Raw genomic sequence first — 22593 nt, 5'->3', positions numbered from 1 at the left:
ATTCTCTGATTTATGCCAGACACAGAATTTTCAATTTTATTTTTTTCAACAAAATTAAAGCTATATGTTTTAAGCTTTAATTTAAAATGCAAGGTAAAAACCATAAAATTCAGAAATCTACAATTTTACTAACTTTGTAACAAATTTAATTTCTTTAAAAAAGATGGGGAACATTTAAACAATATACAAAAGTTGTTCATATCTCGTCGTGACTGTTCATGATTATGTACTTTTCACTGAACTTCCTTTTAGTAAGAAAAATTCTCTTTGCATAAAAGAACTTAGAAACTATCCAAAATAAAACTCGCGCTAACAGTCTCTTTTCAAATCTCAATTTATGCAAAAAGCGACAGTTACTAAAAAAAATTAAATCATTTAATTTTTTAAATTATCTTAATACTTATGTATTTTAGTTTTTTAACATTCACTTTAACGTTGTCAAAACATAATTCACTTATTTTTGAAGCAATTTATTTCAAAATTAGCGCCGAAGCTTATAACTTTTTAAATATATAAGTCATCTACTACTTAGCTTTACAAACGAAAGAAAAGCTCATTGTCAGAAGTCAAAATTTAACTGGGTTATATTTTAAATGTGTTTCATAAAAGGACTAAAAAATATTTAATTGATGCACCGCAACACGACAAGTCTTATGTAAAAAGACGAAACAGTTAGTTGTCAATCAATTAAATTAAAATTCAAATTAAAGAATACAATCTTATATAATATACATATGTTTTTTAACTATTCATAAAGGTTTTGCCATTTTTTTTAGTTGTCATATCCATCAGCTCGTGTCGGGGGCCATTGCACCTCCCTTTTTGTTAGCGCTGATTTCTGTTAGGGATAACGAAAGGAATCTTAGGTCTGTTGGGTTGTACAATGTTCTGTTAGTTCTAATTCTTTGGTATTTGGTCCTACTGTAAGGGTACTATTAGATCTAAACTTTTGATCTTTTTCTCTCGTTTTTATTTATCTATATTATCTATTTTGTTTTTCACTTTTCTGCCTGCCTGGTGGTCGGTTTGTTGTTAGTCTTTATGTTTTTTTGTTGTCATTATTTTTAAATTGTGCTCGTCATTTTATTTTACTTGTGCTTTTACTCTTCTCTCTTTTTACGTACACATTCCTCTCCCTTTCCCATAAATGATAACGTTGTTGCTTAGTGTTGCGACTAAACTGATAGTTGCTTAGTTGCGACTAAATGATGGTTTTTTGCGCCTGTTGGCAATATGCTTAATGCTTGATCTAAGCAATGGAAGTCTGACATATATTTTGAGATTATTTTAAACTTAACTAAAATTTCTATTGTAGAATAGAATTTCTTTAATTTTAATTATAGCAAATAATGCTTTAAACACAAAGTGATATGTGCTTTGCATAACAGATGTAAGATGAATATTTTATGAATTTTTCCTTAAATTTTAAATTCCTAGTTTAACAATCATCATTCAAGCAAAAAACACATTTTTGTATTAATTTATATGTCAAAAAGTTATTTTCAGATATTTTCAGATCTGTCAGTTATTAAATAACATTCATATCACGCTCTACATGTTCAAAAAAAATTTCATATTTGACTCATTAGTTCATATAATATTTAATCACTTCAAAATTGAAAAATTATCAAATTAGACAATCCGTGTTTCGAAACTGATCGTGCCGTAATTCATTTATTGAATTTTGAACGATTCACATAATAATACAATGCAATATTAAGCGAAAAATTAACACACACATACAAAACAGAAACAATGTGAAAATAAAGCAGATTCAAAAATAAAAATTTGATAGAAAACTAATGTGTTATAATGTGTAAACACAGAGTTATTGTTACTTTGTATACATCGATTAGCACGAAAGTGTTACCACTCTCTAATAAATATTTGAATGCGTACTCAAGAATAAATTTTAATCGAAATTTTTCTGGAAATTACTTAGCATTTTTGAATTTTCCTTTTGAAAAAAAGTTTTTGAAAAAAGGCGAAGTTTCAATTAAAATCGAATAAACAATAAAATTTCTAATGTTTATTTTAATAAGCATCCATGCAGTCTATTTTGTAATCTTATTTTTCATTTCCACACTATTATGTATAATAAAAATTATATCTTGTTCTATAAAATAACTATCTACGAAGGCAATTGATAAAGGATTGATAAACCGTGACTTCAAAAATGCGCTGACGAAGTAAACTTTACCAAGTATCACATTCCAAAAACTTTAGTAAAAACTCTTGACATTGTAAACTTTTTCTAAATGCATTCTATACGTAGTGGATACGTAAAATAAAAGTAAATTGGGTATCGAAAAAATCGAGCACGCTTGAGCACATGTCATATAAATCTTGCCAAAAATAACCAGTTAAATAAACTAACATATATTTTCATCAATAAAGTGCTAGTTATTAAGTTTTTCTCCTAAAATGCAGCATAAAAATGCTGTGTTTTTAATGACGTGGTAACGTTTATTGAAAATTAACATTTGCACAGAACTTTAAATAGAAATTATTAAAAAAAACCTCAAAGTATGCATTAATATCATAAAAATTGTATTAAAAAATTAAAAGCTGTTGACATTGTACACTCTTATAAAATGTATCGAATATGCAATCGAAACGTAAAACAAAAGCTGAACGCATAGCGAAAAAATTGAAATTGCTTTTTTCATACAATGCAGCGGTTTCAAAACTTTTCCTTGATCTACAACTTTATTTAGACGGTATTCAAACTGTACAAACTTTTTATACTGCGTTTCGGATATTATCTTTTAAAAAAAACGTAATTTAACAAATGTGTTTTTTGTATAATTTTATTGCCAAAAATTGAAATATTTTATTCAGAGAAATTAAAATTAAAAACGTATATTTTTTGATATACTTATTTTATTTAAAAATTTTTAAATAAACTCAACGTAATGCATTTAACTGAAAGTATATTCTTTAATCACAATAAGAAGTAATAATAAATCTTAAAAATGTATTATACAAAATATTTTACTGTTCGCTGTTAACTAGCTCAAACCATTGCCTCATAGCTTCACTTAAAACCAACGGTAACTGATCTAAATCTCTGACGATAACATAATAAGGAAATGGAAATGTATCCAAATATGCCTTCATAGACAATTTTTTATCTGTTGAAAAATTAGGAACTCTTATATCTAAAATAGAATGCTTATTTTCAGGATTGTCAATAATTATATACACAATAAATATCCTTTGCAATTTTGCTAGTTTTACAGAATTTTTTACTTTTTGTTCACCTTCGCTAAAAATATTTCTGCCATCACTTAATATTAGTAATAAGTTTTCAAAAAGTCTATTGTCAGTACTAGAATTACCCTCCTCAATATTAAGAGTTCGAATGAAATCAAGTAATTCAGCAATTTTACTTTGGTTTTGATCGAAACTCAAAGATTTTACCAATTTCGGCCCGTCAAATTGTTCAGAATGATTTAAAATGATTTGTGGAGATTCACCGAATGATAATATATTTAATTTACCACTTTCTAATAATGTTAAAGCTTGCGATACTAAGGATATAGCTTTCAATGTTATTTCTTTTGAATTATTATGATGCATTGACTTTGAATCGTCTATAGCAATTGTAATTTTATAATCCCTTTGAGAAGGTTTCGTGCGGCGCAACCATATCTTATCTTTTCGAAATTGTGACGCAATATATGGTATAATTTTCTTCATGTTAATACGACGACCAGTTTTGTAATCGCCTTTTAACTTTGTACATTTAGTTGGTTCTAATATAAGGCGCAATTGCTCACATAAATCTCTTGCATTTGAAACCATTAAAGATGAAATCGATTCCCATATTTCGAAATCTTTTGTTTGAGGAATTTTCTGAAAAGTAAAATTATATTAATTCAAAAGTACTCAGTATATATTATTTGTGCTCATATTTACATTACCTTTTGAACATTTTCTAACTTTTCATAATACATTTTCCTCATTTGAAGTGTCTCAGTATCATCCTCCTCTTGTACACCTTTTATGCTTGCATTTTCATTTCTATTAGAAAGAAATAAAAAAATATTTTAATGTTCAGAAAAAAATATATTAATAAAAAGCCTTAAAGTATTGAAAATAAAATTATATGAAAACTTACGCGAAATGTGATGTAGTATCAGAGCCGCGTGTTACATATATGGTATCTATATTTTCGCCTTCAATTTCCATTTTTTCTTCACATATTTCATGCTGACTTTGTTCTTTTATATCCTTAGATTTAGATTTTTGTGTCTCCTGAGTTGTCTTTTCTGAATTTATTTCTAATATTTCCTGCTCTAACGAGTCATCTTCGTCCAAATTTTCTTCAATATTATCCTTATTAGTTAGGTCATCAATTTCTTCTTCATTTTCTTCTGTGTCGCTTAAATGTTGAATCTTCTTTGACTGTTCTTCAGTTGCATTATCGATTGCTGTAATCGTGGTCCGATCCGGCTCTTTAATGTGTTGAAATTCATCACTATTAGCTCCTTCTTCTAAGTTAGATTTTTCGTTAATTTCTTTCTCATTTTCGTCTTTGTTTTTTTCAATTGTTTTTAAATTCTTAATTGTGTTTTCATCACGTTCTCCTAATGTTCTATTTTCATTGGCGTCTTGGAGTTTATTTTTGGTTTTCGATTCATTTTTATTAACATTTTTTTCAATTGAATTAACCTCTTTAGTTTCGGTAATACTCTGATGGCCTTTTTCGGATTTGTCATCGTTTGCTTGTCCGACACCTTTACCTTCTTCGCCAGTTTCCTGTTCGTCGAGTTTTTGATTTTGTTCAATATTTATGTCTTCAGAACTTTGAACTTGATCATTCGAATTTTTGTATTCTTCGGTATCATTTGTTTGTAAATTATTTTCTTTACTTGCATTATCTCGTGATTCCTCATATAGTTCGTCTGAATTTCGTTGCTCTTCATTATTATCGTCTTGAATTTCATTATCTTTTTTATTTACATCATTTTCTAAACTTACGTCACTATCGGCTGCATCTTCTTCGTTATTATTGCTATTGCCTTTTTCTTCATTATCTTCACTGTGTTTTAAATTCTCAAAATTTTCCTCGTCAGATTCATCATCAGGAGTGTTTGACATATTGTCTTCATTTTTTTCATCATCATTGAGTTCCTCCTGTTGTTCAGTCGATTCCATCGTTTCCTTCATTTTATCAATATCAAACGGATTTTCTAAATTATTAGATTGCTCTTTGTCTTTATCATTTCCTTCATCTAAATTCACATTGTCGTCTAATTCCATTTCTTCGGCTTCTGGCGGTTCTTCAAGATTGTTATGGTATGGGTTTGTTTGTTCAATATCTAATTCGGGTTCTAGCATATTATCAATATCCTTAGCTTTTTGTTTCTTTTCCTCCGAATCTTTGTCCTCACTTACAGAATCTAATTGTTCTTCATTTTTCCCAGATTCATTGTCACCCTTAGGTTCTTCTTTAGGTGCTTCAAGATCATTATGTCCATCATTTTCGTTTTTACGACCTTTGACAGATTCATCGTCACTCACTTCACCATCATCTTCATTTTTTTCTTCATTATCTGAACCCCAAATTTGTTCATCTAGCTTGTCAGCTCCTTTTTCAGTGTTTCCCATTTCTTTTTCAAAATCATTATCATCATCATTTTCTTCAGAAACTTCATCCTCTTCCTGGTCTTTATCGACATCTTGTAAATCTGCATCGAAATTATCGCTCATCTCGATTCCTGCAATCAAAAATTTAACCATTCATATAATTGATATGTACGTTATAATTTAGTATTTAGTATTTATATATATCAAAAAAGTTTTCATGTGCAATTATTATCTACTAATGTTATGATCGCGGTTAATTCTTTTTAAATAGAAAGTACTACTATGTTCAATGGCTAATATCTTTCATTCTTCAATAAATAATTAAATAAAACATATGAATATAACAACAAAATGTATATGAAGTACTACTGTACTGAATACTTTATTTACGTCGTGGTATATTAATTTAACATTTTCATGAACTTACCTTTTTCTTCCTCACAATTTTTATCATTCTCATTCTTTTCGTTCTGTCTATCTTCTGGTCTTCGTGCATCCTCTAATTGATCTTCGTTTTCAATTTTATCTGAAACATCTTTTTCATTACCAGTAGTATTTTCTTCGGAAAATCCTCCTCCTTCACTTTTTTGGTTTTGTTGTTGTTTGCCCTCTTCGTCTTGTATTAAATCCGGTGGAGAACAAAAACCTTTTGAACTTAGCTCTATAAAGGCAGAGAGCATTACATACAACATTTTTGTTGATACTTTATGTGCACCTAATTGCTGGAAAATATAATAACAGCCAAGTAAAAGGTATTGATCCAAAATTGGAATTAACGAAGAAATCTTTTTTATAATTTCTGTTTTATAATTTAAATGCTTAACTGCAATAAACACATTTTCAATTTTTGAGCAAATATTTTTCATGTTGAATTCTTTAAAATCAACTACCATTTCCTTGAATAATTTTTCTTTTAAATGGTTTTTATATATTTCTGATTCTCCAATAACATTCATTTTTTCTTTGTTTAGTTCTTCGAAATTATCTTCAAGATTATATTTTTTAAATAGATTTTGTATAGCCATCAATGATATGTGAAGAATATTATCGAGTTCAGTGCTAATTACACTTACGTCAATTTCAAGCGTTGATTGAGTTATTACCTTATTCCTATTATCCAATTCAAGTATACTATTTTGCAATTTATCAAGAGAAATCTTAATCGGTGCATAATTGTAGTCTTTATTAAATTCGGATTGTAAATCTAATATATGTTTAAGACATTTTTTTTTATTTTCTAAAAGTTCTTTAATAGTTTCATAATTTAATGGTTCTACAGTAGACAAATTTTTCAATTTAGCAATAGATACTTTGGTTATTTGCAATATCTTTTCGCTATAATTTAAAATATTTTCATATTTTTCTGATTTTTGAATTAAAACTTCTTGATTTTCAAAAACCATGGTCAGTTTATTCGCATCTGATGGAATAGTTTCCAGTAAATCTTTAAATTCACCAATAAAAATATATATTTTTCTGAAAAATTCTTTTAAATTTAATAAATTACTCTCCAGTTCCAAAAAGTTCATTTTGAGTTCATCATAATTGTTATATTGACAACAATAAACCAATAAATTTAAATTATTAATACTCTTCTTTAATTGACAGAATACATTAACAGAAGAACTTAACAATTTTCTCTGATTTTGAACAAACGAAAGCATATCAACTGAAAAGCCTTTAATTCTGTCAATATTTGACGGTCCTAAATCTGGATTCGGATTTTGCAAATTTTTTTGTAAAATATTCATTTTATACGCACATTTTGCATAGTACAAATTTAAATTATCATTTAGATAAGTGAAATTTTGATTCAAAGTTTTAGATTTAGATAAATTTAACAATAAATTATCGATTGAAAACGGTTTAATCTTCATATTGGTTAGATCTGATTTAATTGATATTTCTGTAAGACCAGATCTGTAATTTAAGCCTAAAATAGTGAGAGTTTTAAATACATCGGAAAGCGTTTTCCTTTTCTGTTGTAAAAAATGTTTGTTTTGGATTATTTGTTTACTTTTTTCTTGACTTCGATCCACATTCAAGTTACGTAAATATTCATATGTTTCAAAATAATTTGAAAGAAGTCCTTCTAAGTTACTAGTTAAATTTGGATAATTTATTTTTAATATTAATTCTTTGACCACATTTCTTGACGTTAAAAATAATTTTTCAAATCTATTTAGAATAACTGATGACGAGTTTGAAAGCGTTTCATCATTATTATCGTATTTGATATTTTTAGAAGTTTGAGAGGATATAAAATGCTTAACATCAATCATATAATACTTTATTTTTGGATCATTTCGTAAGCATTTCCCGCCCTTATCATTATTTGTGCTCAAATCAGACATATTTTCTTCTTTATAGTTAAATACATTTGTAATTGATTCTTTTAGCCCATGCTCATATTCTTTAACAAGTTTGTTCAAATTTCTGTGCACTTTGGCAATATTATTTTTCATACTAAAATACGATAAATCCTTGTTATATGACTCGATTTTAACAATTTCTTCCAATTTTTTTTTAACTGTCGTAAATAAGTTCTTTTTATACACATCTATTTCGTTAGAAAATTGCTCATAGTATAAATGAATGTTATATATTAACGATATAAGTTTGCCTTTTTCTATGTTGCATTCGTTTTTGTATTGAATCGTGAAGTTCAAATAAAGTTCAAATGATTTCAATAACATTAGCCTTATTGAAAAATCTCCATAATTTGATGACTCAATAAATTGTTTAAAAACTTTCATCATGTTATTCAAATTTGTTTCGTCCTTTTTTTCTAAACACTGATCTTCTGCATATTCCTTGACAGTTGTTAAAAACTCATCGATTGAGTTATATATAAAAAACCTTTTAAAAGAAAATTTAATATGTTTATTTTCTTTTTAATTTTTATATAAAACATTATTAGCTATTAATGGACGCTAACCCTAAATTGAATTCATCAACATTTATGCTACTAATTATTTCCTATATAATATATTTAAAAATTAACATACTAATTAACACATTTTTACATTAAAACAACATTTAACAAAACTTACTGACTAAAACTACTTTTTTTAAATTAAATTTGGGTTTAAAGTATCATTCAATCTTTTTGCTTACCAATAGTTATAGCTTGATATTTCAATTTTTTCCCTTACGTCGGTTAAACAATTCCTCCAAAATCGCAACTCTAATTTGGTCCAGTGTTGTATAAACTCAGCAACACGAATTTCTAAGTCTTGCATATGATTATTTTTATGGGCAACTTCATTCCATTGAGATATTTTTTGTCGTAATAATTGGAAACCAGTGTTAAATCTTACTATGGGAGACACAATCGAAAAATGACTAATTCTCTTAGTTATTTTCAGTATATCAATTAGAGTTGCATGCTCTGGATATAAATCGAGTTGTTTGTTAACACGCTCGATTATTTCGCCTAGTAATGGAACACAAGAAGCTGTTTCTGGTATATTTGAGTCCTTATAAATATTAAAAACTGTTTCTTTATCAGATCTTTTTAAAGGTTCATTGTTAATTCGATCGCGATGTTGTTTAATTATTAAACAGAATATGTTTAAAAGTTTAGAATCGAAAGTATCACTTAAACTTGGCTTATAAACATCAAATATGATTTGAAACAATTTTAATTTGTCATTAAAGTCATCGATATATATTTGTTTTTGAATGAAATTATTTTTGGATGTTAAATTACCAGATTCGGTCCGCATGGTAACTAAATTCATAAAGATCTTTACAGCAAAGCTGAAATCGATTTGAGTTACATTTTTGGTATTTGTTTGAGTTTTATTAATGTTATTCTCAAAAGGGTTAATTTCTACGAATTCAGAAAAATCTTCATTTACTGTCACTGGGAATAATTCCTGCATTGACTTAAGGTCTTCTTCTTCTTCATTTTCATTTTCACATTTAGTCTTTATTACATACAAACTTTCTTCTTCAATTTGTTGTTTTCTTTTTGAATCTTCCTGACTTTTCCATACTTCATTAATTAACTTAAGAGAATCAGAAAAGTCAGAAAATGATTTTGCATCTACTTCTAATGAAGTACTTATTGCGTTATATATTCCCGCAATTTTAAATTTTAAAACTCTAATATACAAGGTTTCATATTCATGAGGACTAATTTTTTTGAGTATGTTAAGTAAATTATCTTGTAAGTTTTCCGAAAGTAATTGCTGATGTGGATATTCGGTAAGAAACTCTAATGTTTCGCATAAATCTTCTTTCGTTAAATCAGGGTTTTCTATTTCAAACATGATTGAATTTCTTAGTTGTAACAGGTTTTTTTGTAAATTTCCAAAGCTAAAACGAATAATATTAATTGCACATTCTAGTGGATATAACAAATCATCCCGATAAGACGGATAACTCTTTGAAATTTGAAGCAGGAATTGCTGTGAATTTAATGTCCATACTTTTAAGACTTTAATGCATTCACTTATTTCCTTTTGTAAATCAATTTTGTCATTTTCATAATTAAAGCATTTATCTGCTTTTGAAACAATTGAGATGAGTTGATTTAGATTACCATTAACATTAAGATAATGAGTAATGTCTTGCACCATTTTGTTATATAGATGTGATTCTGGACGTTTTTCTAAGTTTTTATTCAAATATTTTTGTTTTTTCCTGATTAATTCTTCTAATCTTTCATTTATTTTTAAACGATATTCTTCAGCCAAACCTTTGTAATCCATCACTTTTGACATAATATTATATGCGTTAGATAAACTATGTAAATGATTTATATCCTCATCTAAATATCGTTTTTTTAAAAAACTCTTTTCAATTGGGTCCACAAGCGGTAAATATGTTAACAAATGTAATTGTATTGAACCGATTAAAGAATACATTATAGCTGTTTTCTGTTCCAAATTCAGAAGTTCCTTGTATGAGTATTCACAATTAAAGTTGATATTAATTTTTACACAAGTTTCAATATTATTCTTAAGTTTTTTAACTACATTGTTAAATGCCTCATAGTTTTGATTTAAGGATGCATTTAAAATATTTGATTTTATTTCATTAAAAACAAACTCAACTTCCAACAGAAGTTTTTTACTATAAATTAACGCAGATTGAAAGTTGTATATGATATTATGAATATTATCGGTTAACTTCGAGTTGAACCACAAAAGTTCACAAATTTGATTTAATTGATTCTGCCATCTTGGTAGCTCTTTTACTGAAATTTGCCGCAAATCCCCATCAATGGACAATAGTGATTTATTTAAAATATTTACTAAATATGGACCGTTGTAGTTTATATCACAACTAATTTCTAGGGTGTTTATGGGCTCGAAACAACAATTAAATTTTAATTTTAAATTCGACAATTTAAAACACTTAATAAAGTTTTGAATTTTTTGATCAAAAGTTGAATATTTTCGGTAATCTGATACTTTTAGCAATTCTCTATTGCAATTAAGAAATGTAATTAAATCTTCATTCTCATTAATGCAACTAAATATATTTGACCACATTTTGCTAAAATTTCTATATTCACTTGTACTTAGAATTTGAAAAAAATTCATATCACATATCTTCAAAGAAAATATTGATTCGGTATATGTCTTATTTAGGACATCAGAATCTATATATGCAAAAAGGTTGTTTAAGAAATACTCTTTTAACGGTAACATTTCAATATCAAACATATTTAACTTTATGTCATTGACATCGTAGCTATCATCTGAAATTATTGCATTTATGTGTTCTATTGATGTATTTGCGATATCAAAATCAATTTCTTTACTAAAGCTATTGAAATGCAGCTGATTCTTCTTAAATTCCTGTAAAATTTTTTGTATTTTACTTTCATTTTTGGAAACAATTTGTTTTTCATCATCAAAATCATCAGATTCTTTTCGAATGTCATTCATCAATTCATTACAATTGTTGTATAGCAGCAAAGATTTTATTTTTTTTGATTCTTCGTAAGTTATTATATTAAACTTTTTTAGTATCGTATTAGCGTCAAATTTTCCATAGAATGGTATTAAACTTATAAGATGATCAAATTTAAAGCACACTTCATCATATTGTAATTTTGTTAGAGTTTCTGAAGCCCTAAAATTGGTCATTAGTTTGACATAATATTTTTTTAATATATTCAAATCAGAAATTGATTTCTTAAGATGATCTGCCAGAACGTTATACACCTCACAAATATCGCAAAGTGTGTTTTTGAACGCTATTTGAATTGGTTTCATTACAACTTTGTCAATCCACTTAAAGTGCAAATAAAGTTGATTAAGTAATAATTGATTAGGCTCGCCATTTTTTTCAAATAAAGCTTTATCAGCTATTTGCTGATATCTTGTAAGCCATAACAAATTTAGTGTAATATTAACAAAGTTTGCAATATCGTTATCAATATTTTCTGCCACATTTTTAAAAAAAATTCTTAATTCTTTTATAAAAACGTACAAATTTTTTAAAAATTCATTATTGGTTTTATCAATTATTAACTTCATATTAACACTATACGAATAATTATAAGCCGTTATTTTTTCCTTTTTTAAGTTTAAACTTTCCTTGTTTGGTAATGGAGCAACTAAAGTTTCATACATAAGATGTGCAGTCAACTTGCTTTCAAATTCTTGTTTTATATAAACATCGGTAAGCTCTCTATATGTCCTTATACGTGGAAATATTTTCATATTCCATGGTAAATCTGTTGATATTATGTTTTTACCTTCGTATTTTAAGATTTCATTTCTAAACGTTATCAATAAATTTTCGTTGAGTTTCAACAATTTTTCTGTTAAATCAACCGGCAATATTTTTGCGGACTTATTCAATAGTTTCTCTATAACATAATAACGATATTTAATATCAGCTTGCTTACTGGTTTGATATATAACAAAAATATAAAATTTTAATAATAATTCGTCATTTGCGAATTCATCTAATCCATATTCATTAAACAAAAATTTTATATCAGCTATTGCATTTTCATAATTTTCGTAATTGTTCAATAATATTGTTAAAGGTTCCAGTTGCAATTTAACTAAAGACAAGCAGTTTAAATTTTTCGACGTAAGAATTGTATTTTTTAAATTAATATTGTTATCTCTTTTGTTCCTAATCATATCACTTGCTTCGCAAATAATGTCTTTCAGTTGATTTTTATAGAAGTCTAAACCATAGCCCATTAGATCAATATTTGATGAATAGACAAATATGTCCATTCCAGCTAAATATATTGATGTAAAATCATCAAAACCTATTGTATTATAAGCATGTATTAAAAATGTTAATTGTGTCAAATGTGATACGTTAAAATTATTCAAATCTGTTAAATTTTTCACTCTTGTATACAAATGCAAAATGGCATCGATATTATTTGATTTTATTATTCCATTTGAAAAAATTATTTTTTTTAAATCGTTATCTGTGTAATTCTTATTTAAAGCGACTTCAACGCAGCGATTCCGCATAGCTCGTGATAATTCACCGTTTTTGGGATCTAAGGTTAAAAAGACCCTAAAATTTTTATGTTTGTCAACTACTTCCGCCGTACAGCCAACAGCAATTCCCTTTTCTGAAATCAAAAGTTGACCTTCAGGTTCTAAAACAGAATTTAAGCGATCCAAAACAGCCGAGGAACACAAATTTGAATGCTCAAGACATATATAACCTCCGCTTTTTAAACATTTCACAATTTTTGAATCAATCCATTCAAAATATCCTCCGCTATTTAATGTGCCTGATTTTTCAATAATGTTTTTAAGTTTATTTAATAAAAACAGGTATAACTGTGCCCATTTTGGTGTTACACAGGCATTAAATTCTTCTTCCGACGTAGATTCCTTCAAATATTCAATGACTGCTTTTAAACTTTCGATACGTTTTATAAAAATTAAAATAGTATCTTCTACAGCTTGTATAGGTTCAATATCTAAGTTAGAAAAAAATTCAAAGTATGTTTAAAAATTATTCTAAATAACAAAACTTACTACCAACTGAATCCAATTTTGTGTAAGAATTCCAAGTTTTTAAAAATCTGCACGCATTTAACAGGCATTTTTTGTTCTTGTAAAGTTTTTCTTTGATAAATTCATTCTGAATAAATTTTATTAGTTTTCCTCCGATCTGAGACGATATCTCTTCAAAATGTCTGTTGAAATCAACCTATAAAACAAAATTGTTTATGACTTTGATAATTATACTTATGATTGAAAATAAAACAATTTACTTGTTGGAAACTGCCAGTAACCGAATCATCAATATTGTCAAAAGCGCAAGGTATATTTGAAATATCACTAAGTAAATTTATAACTTTTGTTTTGCCTGAATCAACAGGACCGCAAAGTAAAACAGGTTTTTCGAGATGTACACATTCTGCTAAATTTTTTAATAGTTCTTTTTGTTGACTTAAAATTAACGGATATTCTTTCCCAGTTTTTTGATGTTGATCGCTATTATCCAAATAATCTACAATGTCTCGTTTTATAATAATATCATTTAGGTAAACTGCATTTTCAGTAAAGTAAAAACTTATATCTTCCGATACTTTATTCAATTTTTCAACATCACAATTAAATTCCGTTGAAAATGCATTATAAATGAAAGTACGGTCCTTATCTGATCTCATTCTTTGGCAGTAGATAAGTTTCATTCTTTCATAAAGGACAAGAATAAAATCTTTGAGATCTAATAAAAAATTCTTTAGAGAACCAAAATATCTTTCCTTTGGTATAATAAAACCAGTGTTTTTATCAAATAATGATTCGCACCAGCGCAAAATATCTCTCAAATTAATTTCGTATGGGCCACCTTGAAATCCAAACTCAAATTCTGTAACACCTTTGGCAAGTTTTTCAGAAAATCGGACCATCCTATCAGCCAAATCAAATTCAAACTTCGAGTGATTTGAAAGCAAACCCTGAAGCTCTTTATGTTTGATATCTTCTAATTGCAATACATCGAAGATATTTATGACATTACTACTAGAAGAATTTAAGTATTTTTCAAAATGATTTAAGATTTCGTAAAAATTTTCTTTGTATTTATTGTTTATTACATGAAGAAGATCTTCCATAGTTAGTTTCCTTAAATAAACTTTTGTAAAACGATTTAAAAATGATTGTGGCAAGCCTTTTCTGCCACCGCCCTGTCTCAATGGATTTTGACACGCAAATATTTTAGTTCCTTGTCCTATTTTAAAAGTTTTATTTAGTTCAGGAATAAAAACTTCGCCTCTGTGATCTAAAATGGCATTAAGACCTTCCAGAACACTCTGAGGTGCCAAATTTAATTCATCCAATAAGATCCAAACATTTTTATCTAACAAAGCAGATAAAAGGGGTCCATTATGCCATTTAAAGGCTCCTGGTTGATATTTGTGTGTTAAATGCTTTTCGTTCAGTTCATCGGAACTAAAGCAAAATAAATTTTCTTCGACAGGTAGGTCTGTTCCGAAAAGATCTGCTAAATCGGTGTGCTCACACAAATTTATTCTAACAATTTTGTATCCAATATATTTTGCTAAATTTTCTATTAGCGAAGTTTTCCCAACTCCAGGAGGCCCTTCTAATAAAATTGCTTTTTCCAAACTTAATGCAGACAGCAAACGAAATAAATTATTAAATGTCGTGGGAGCTTCAAAGAAAAACTTATTTTGCTTACTCACTGAATTTTTACAAGCATTTATATAAAATGGATTTATTCCAAAAATGTTTTCATTAAATTCGATAAATTTTCCACGAATATTTTTTTTCAATCGATTTAAATTAAAATTGCTATCAATTTCTCTAATAAGAAAATTAATGGCTGATTCCCTCATCTCATCTATATGTTCCAATGAATCTTGACCTAGCATTTCTAATGAGTCCAAAAATATTATCTCTAAACCAAATACTAATATTTCTGCTCGGTCATATATAATTTTTTCCAGTTGGTCATTTTTCGAATTTTTCAGTATGTACACAGCCCACGCTATTATATCGCGTACTGAAAATTTGAATTTAGTAACTTTTTCTTTTAAATAAAACACTACTTTCACTAATATTTTAGCAATTTGCTCATGAATTTTAGAAGTACTTCTTTTAGATAAATTGAACGTGTTTGTTATTATCTGCTCAAGGTCTTTGAGTTCAGTCGACGGTTTACACCAAATTTCTGTGAAACGATTTCTTAAAGCTGGCGACAATTCTTTCTTCCCAAAATCGCCTCCAGGATTCATGGTAGCTAAAAATTTAAAATTATCTTTCGCTTTTATAGTAAATTCATCTGACTTTGTTTCACTTATTTCGCTTTCAATATTACTTTCAGTAACACCTTTTTCAGCTAGCAACAATGATCTTTCTGGTTCTAAAACAGAATTTAATCTTTCTAACACAGAATCTTCCGCTAATGAAATTTCATCTGCCATAAAATAACTACCATCTTGCATTGACTCAACTAAAGGACCATCAATCCATTCAAATAATTGTTTTTCTTTCGTTTCGGCATGCACATTTTCTTCTTCTTGTTTATTTTTATTTAAATCCCTACTACGATGCGGTCTGAGCCCACCTAGGAAATCAGCGCCTTCAGTATGCATATGACAGTTTAAGATTCTTAAATTTGAATTTGCGATGGCTGCCAATATTTGACAAATAGTGGTTTTTCCTGATCCTGTTACTCCAATTAATAAAACAGGTTCGTTGAATTCAAGTGATTTTGCAGATAGAACTGCCATTCGCTTCATATTATTTGTCCAAACAATATCATTTCTCATTTTAAAGTCATTCAAACTTTGAAGAATCGCTTTTGTAGCCATTGAAGTATTATTATTTAAGTCGAATAATTTTTTAGGTTCTACAAGTTTTTTGAAATTATTTTTTAGCGCGTCACATATGATCTGTTCCTCAATATCACTTCGTACTTTACCAGACAATACAAGGTAACCTTCGTCCACTAAATGTTGATTCCAATCGTATGAATTATCATTAAGCAATTTTTTATTAGCATATGTATAGCGATTTCCCCAGCGAAATAGATCTCGTAAAGTAAAATTGTTCTTGGAGGTAGTGGTTTTTCTATTTGCTTGCAATTCGTTCATACATTTTACCATTTTTTTGGAGTATGATTTAGGTATAAAGCATCGTTTTTCTAAAATTAATTCTAATTCATTTGAAGGTATATCAGAAAAATGCAGTTCAACGAAACGGTTTTTAAATGCGCGTGACAAAGTTTTTCGACCACCATATAAACCTGGAGGATTTTGAGTTGCAAATAACATAAAGTTTTTATGAGCCTTAACTATAGTTTGCGTTTCTGGTATAAAAAGTTCTCTATTATCATCTAAGACTCTATTCAGAGCTTCGAGAATATCAGATGAAGCTAAATTTAATTCATCTAATATTATCCAAAATCCGTTTCGCATTGCTTGAACCAGTACCCCTTCTTTAAAGGACAATTTCCCGTTTTTATCAGATACATATGTCCCTATGTACTCTTGCAAATCAGTGTGCTCATGATTATTTACTCTCAAACATACATTTCCACTTTTTTTAGCAATATATTCGATAAGACTAGTTTTTCCTGCGCTTGTTGGTCCTTGTAACAGAATCGGAAGTTTACCGATAGATATAATTCTAGCAAGATCTTTCAAATTCTGTTCCACACTTTCGGTTAAAATGTAATATTCACATTCCAGTATAGATTTTTTGCCTAAAATATAAGTACGTTACAATAAAGAAAATATATATTTTTTTATATACTTTTTGGGAAGATGTTTTAAAAATATAAACATAAAATATTACATGAAAAAATATTTAAAACATGACAAAGAAATTAAACATATACCTTTTTCTATCCAATATCCTCCAAAATTCAAAAAATTTTCACCGGGCTTAGGTATACTTTGAGATAGCACCGCATTAGCATGCTTTTCAAGCATGTATTCTCTTATCAGACTTAACACAACTTTATGTGAAGTAATATCTAACTGGGTTAAAAAACTTAAGCAAAAACTTTCGTATAAATTTCTTTCAATCGAGCCACATAAGTTTTTGGAGCAAATTTTTAGTGCTCTACATAAATTTCGCAAGGAGTATACGGGTCGATTCCCAAGTCCATCATTCAGTTCCAATTGAGACAATCCTCTAAGTTTTTTGTATAATTTTACAATATTCGAAATTTTTGCTTTTTTAATTCCAGTATCTAACAAATAATCGTCAACAAGTAGAGTCAAATCGTAATCAGTAACCAATTCGTCTACATAAAATTCAGTAAATCTATTTCTAATCCCAGTGGGAAGATCTTTTTTTCCTATATCTGTGCTGGGATTCATACAAGCAAAAATTCTAAAATTCGGATGTCTTTCCAAGGGCGAAAAATCACCACGTTCCAAGAGAATTATAGAACCGTTTGGTTCTAATATCGTTGATAAACATTCCAGAGTCTCTGAAGTTGCTAAATTTATTTCATCTAATAAGATCCAGTCGCCGTTTTGAATACATGTAACCAGCGCTCCTGGAATAAAAGCAAATGAAATATTTGCAGATTTTTTTAGTTGAGAATTTAATCTTAGGACTTTCTTCCGAAGTACAGTCCATTCTCCTAAACTTTTTCGTGCAATATTATTTTGATTTATTTTCGCTTTTTCAAACACGGATTCTGTTATTTTTAGAATAAGTTTTATAATTATGTCAAAATTCCCTTGATTATAACATATACTAATGTTTGATAGAAACTTTTCATTTTTTATTTCATTGAATGTTTTTCGAAATAAATTTTCAAACTCCATTCTAAGCGGCATCATTACATAACTCAAATCGACTGGACGAAAACCGCCCATTAAATCAGAAACATCTGATTGATTATTCATATTTATAACTACTAAATCATGATTTGTTTGCTTAGCAAGATAGTGAATGCAACTGGTTTTTCCTACACCTGTCTCGCCAACTAAAAGGACGGGCTCATTTTGATTTATGCAAACGGCAACTTTTTCTAGAAGGCAAACACTTATTCTGGTAAATGCAAATACGTCCGATTGTTTATTTGCTTTTTTCGTTATTTGCACAGAAATTTCTTTTTCTGTATTTTCACCTAATTTTAACCGTTTTTTGTTAACCATTTCTTCATTCATATCACGTTTTGAACGTAGTTTTGCTTTATTTAATGAAACTCTTCCGATTTTGATACATAAATCATTTAAATCAACATCAGGCTTATATTCATTCGCGTAATGTTCACATCGAGAAGGATTGATTCCTAAATTAGAACCGACACTTATGATCAGTTTCACTTTCTCCGGTCCATGTTGCAAATATGAACAAAATAAATCTACAGCATTTTGAAATATAAAAAATGCGCATTCGGTGCTGGTCTTAGAAAACGTCGGTTCACATCTTTGGCATAATTTTATAAAATCCCTTGTTGAAACTAGTCTTTCTGTGTTTGACCGACGAATGTTCGAAGAAGAATTCAAAAACTCCGTGGTGAAATTTTCATTAACAAAATTTAAATACATATTCACCATTCGGGATGCTATATCCTTTAAGTTAGAATAATTTTCGCTAACTATATAAGTAAGCTCCTGCTTGGAAAGCGGAACAATATTAACGGTATACAGATACTTGTTCAACAACGAAACATATGACTTTTGCGAGCTTGTTGTTAGACAACCAGTTCTAAAAAATCAACTTTTAATTATAATTTGTTAATAATAGTTAAACATATTACCTTAGAGAAACAAATAGTTGAAATCCAGGCGCGATTTTTATCACATCTTTGAACCCTGGCACACTTAATGTTTTAGTTTCTAACATATTAGATAAAATTGTAAATGTGTCTTGAGTAGCTAGATCAATATCTTCCAAAAGAATCCACATTCCTTTCATTACTGCCTACATAAAAAAATATTCAATTTTTTAGGTTATTTGAAAAACAAAATTGTTTTACTTGAGTTAATACTCCTGGGGACCATGTAAACTCTCCCGGAATATCTGTGCAATGATACTGACCCAGAAGCATTTTACTGTCAGTTTGGTCCCCTAACTGAATTCTTAGGAAACCATTTCTATTGATAAAGTTGTGTTGATACTGCACTTGCGTTTCTAATACCTTATGTAGGTTGTTTTCGTTTAGTAATTCAGTTGCATTTTTTCTTTTATGGTTGCGTAAGAAATTCACGTCTTCATTTGAAATACAAATGTTTGTAGTTCCCGAATGCGTTTCAATTTGTTTTTCATGTAAAAATTCACTATCAGTTTTTGCATTGGCAGGATATACATGTCCAGTTATTTTAGCTAAATACTCAACAAGGATTGTTTTCCCGCATCCAACAGGGCCAGATATACATATTGTTTTACCAGATGATATACCAATTGCAATATTTCTTAAATTAGTTTTTGTTGAATCAACTTTAATAATTTCATTTTCACCTAGCAGTTTAAAATAGTTATAATTTTTTACATTATAGACAGGTAAAAAAACTTCTTCAATATTCACAACAACTTCATTTGAGCAATCATATTCCATTGAGCTAACATTTGTAATTGAAGTAGATTCTTGAATGGCCATAAAATTTCTTTGTTTCTCAATCTCGTCGAAATCTTCTAAAAATCCTGGAGGAATATTTGAATTCAAGGCTGATAACTGGAATTCCGTCATGTCTGTTAAAATTGCGACAATTTTATTGCAATAGATTTGTTGATCATAGTTGCCTGTAATAAAGTATCTTTTTGTAAAAATATTTATAACATGTGCATGCATATGTACTATAAAAAAAATAGCAGTAACATTTGCTTTGTTGAAATATTTAATTAAACAAACATAAGATTTACATCCAGTACTTAGTTTCTAGTTTACCTAAAATATTTGAGAAGACACTCTAAATGTTAACTACTTCTTTGTTTTACCTTCGTTAAAATATTTTTCCAAAAATGGTGACCAATCCCAAATATCTCTGAAAAAGGCAGCATTAGCAGTTAAAAGTTTATAACAACATTTAATGATATCCTTATCAGTAAGATCTGATTCTGATACAATAAGTTTCTTTCTCTTTTCTTCATATTGTTTTTCGCTAACATTAGAAATAAATGGAGCTGGTTTGTTGACAAAAAATTTAAGAGAATACTCAAGTACACTTAAATTTTGATGCACTAGTTCCGACAATATTACACATTTCTTTTGGTAATCTAAGAAACTCGAAAAATCTGCATGTAATGGAATGGCTTTGGTAACTATTAAAAGAAGGAATGGCATGAATTCATTTGTAATATGGGATGTCCATTTTTTTTCTAGCAATTTTTCGCCAAGATATAGAAAAATTTTATCTAAGTCTGCTTCTGAAAATTCCTACAAAAAAACATTATTTGTTACAATCTCGCAAAAATCACATGTACCGGAATTCTTTTTTATAATACTAACATTTAACCTCAAAAATTGTTGAAACCCGTTGTTCTCGATATTTAACGATGCTAATCTCTTAATTGATTTTTTTAAATTTTCACAATTGATTCTCATGTTAACTAAAAGTTTTTGCCGTAATTGTTTATAAAAATTAAATTCCTTTTTTATTTCAAAATATTTTTATTACAATTTAGAACCACCGCCGTGTTAGAAACGAAAACAAAACATTAAAGTTAAAGCACCAGCGAAGAAAAGGAAAACTGATAGCATGTAGCAATGTTGCCAAATATCTTTCTTAAAAATTCACAAAAAGAATTTGAATTTTGCTGTTTTCCCTGTCTATACATTCTTTTTTCCATAATTTTTCACACATTATATATATACAAATTTTATATTTATGTAAAGCATAAATAAACAAAAGTTTTATTTGACAAGAAACAAAACTGTTTTAATAAGAAGAGCTAAATAACTTCGTTTTTTATAAAAGAAAAAAATAGATAAAATGTGTTTAATATTGGGTGATTTTTTTCTTTACAAAAAATTCTTTAATATTTTGTAATAAGTAATTAATTAGAGTTTTAATTTTTTAATTCCAAGCTTTGAAGTTATTTTGTGTGTATTTCGAAGTACTTTAAATTTATTAAAATTTATTTTAAAAAATTATTTTTCTTTTGCAAAAAACCGTTAGTTACAAAATTTTTCAAAGTTTTTTATTTCGCAACTGTCATCAGTTATCTTGCGAATTTTTTAATTATGGTCTCAACCGGAATTGATAAAATTAACTGATGAGGTCATTTCCCGCAAAAATATGATTCAGCCGCTTAATTTTAATGGCCTGAATGATATTTTTGCGGGAAGTGACCATCAAACATCTGATATGCTTCTGCTTTAACTCTTTTCATCAGATTTTATCTGATGTCAGACTTTTCTGGCACACCAGATTTTTATGAGATTCAGATTTAATTCAGATTAAATCTGGTGTATTACAAGCACCTTATTTATATGTTCAAAGCACAAGGCAAAACTGAACACAACAACAGTACCTCGAAAAAAAGTGTAAATGACCTGTGCAGTAACATATTTGTTTCCGGTAAATTGAATTACCAAGATGAAAAAATTTAACGAGACTCCATTCGCAGATTTAAAAAACTTTTCCGATTATCAATACCTTCTTACGCTAATAGCTTTGCTTTCTAAGCGTGTTTTTCCCCAACAAATTTAGTATTAAATTCTTTGACAAGTTGTATTTATTTTAAAATAATCTTTGATGTTGTCAAAAAACCATTCAGTTTTCTTTTTAAATCGAGTTGGCGACCAAGGCTTATTATGTATTAGGATTTCACTGAGAAATTTTTTTAATATTTGTCTCTTGAAGAGACCTACTGAAATAATTACGTACTTGGATTTAATTAATTGGCTAAGAGACCTGATTAACCCAGCATTTACACATACAAGTTACTTGCAAGCAAGTTTGTATAATATTAATTGTCAATTAGTTTTTCGAAATGTCAAATTACTTGCTATTATGACGTAGGCGTTTAGCAAGTTAATTTTTGAAAATGTCTTTGAGAAGAAAACAACTAGCAATATATATAATTGTTTATAAATTTTAGAAACCATAAGTTT

General features: G+C 28.2%; 1 protein-coding gene across 1 annotated transcript; it reads right to left on the bottom strand.

Moving 5' to 3' along the window:
* Window positions 1-2823: 2823 nt before the first annotated feature.
* On the bottom strand, window positions 2824-21110 carry LOC129611243 (midasin). The gene is made up of 13 exons (XM_055524286.1): window positions 20986-21110; window positions 20475-20913; window positions 19516-20279; window positions 19297-19460; window positions 17413-19244; window positions 16120-17277; window positions 13817-16089; window positions 13578-13752; window positions 8713-13519; window positions 6023-8454; window positions 4124-5726; window positions 3927-4026; window positions 2824-3858 (listed from the first exon to the last, which is right to left on the bottom strand). The coding sequence occupies exons 1-13, from the start codon at window positions 21079-21081 to the stop codon at window positions 2995-2997; spliced, it is 16707 nt and encodes a 5568-aa protein (XP_055380261.1). The 5' UTR covers window positions 21082-21110; the 3' UTR covers window positions 2824-2994.
* Between the last annotated feature and the right edge of the window lie 1483 nt (window positions 21111-22593).

Source organism: Condylostylus longicornis, unplaced genomic scaffold (genome assembly GCF_029603195.1).
Source record: "Condylostylus longicornis isolate FDR11 unplaced genomic scaffold, ASM2960319v2 ptg000048l, whole genome shotgun sequence".
Taxonomy (NCBI): domain Eukaryota; kingdom Metazoa; phylum Arthropoda; class Insecta; order Diptera; family Dolichopodidae; genus Condylostylus; species Condylostylus longicornis.
The sequence above is the reverse complement of the archived record's forward strand: the minus strand, read 5'-3'. Positions and strand labels throughout refer to the sequence as shown.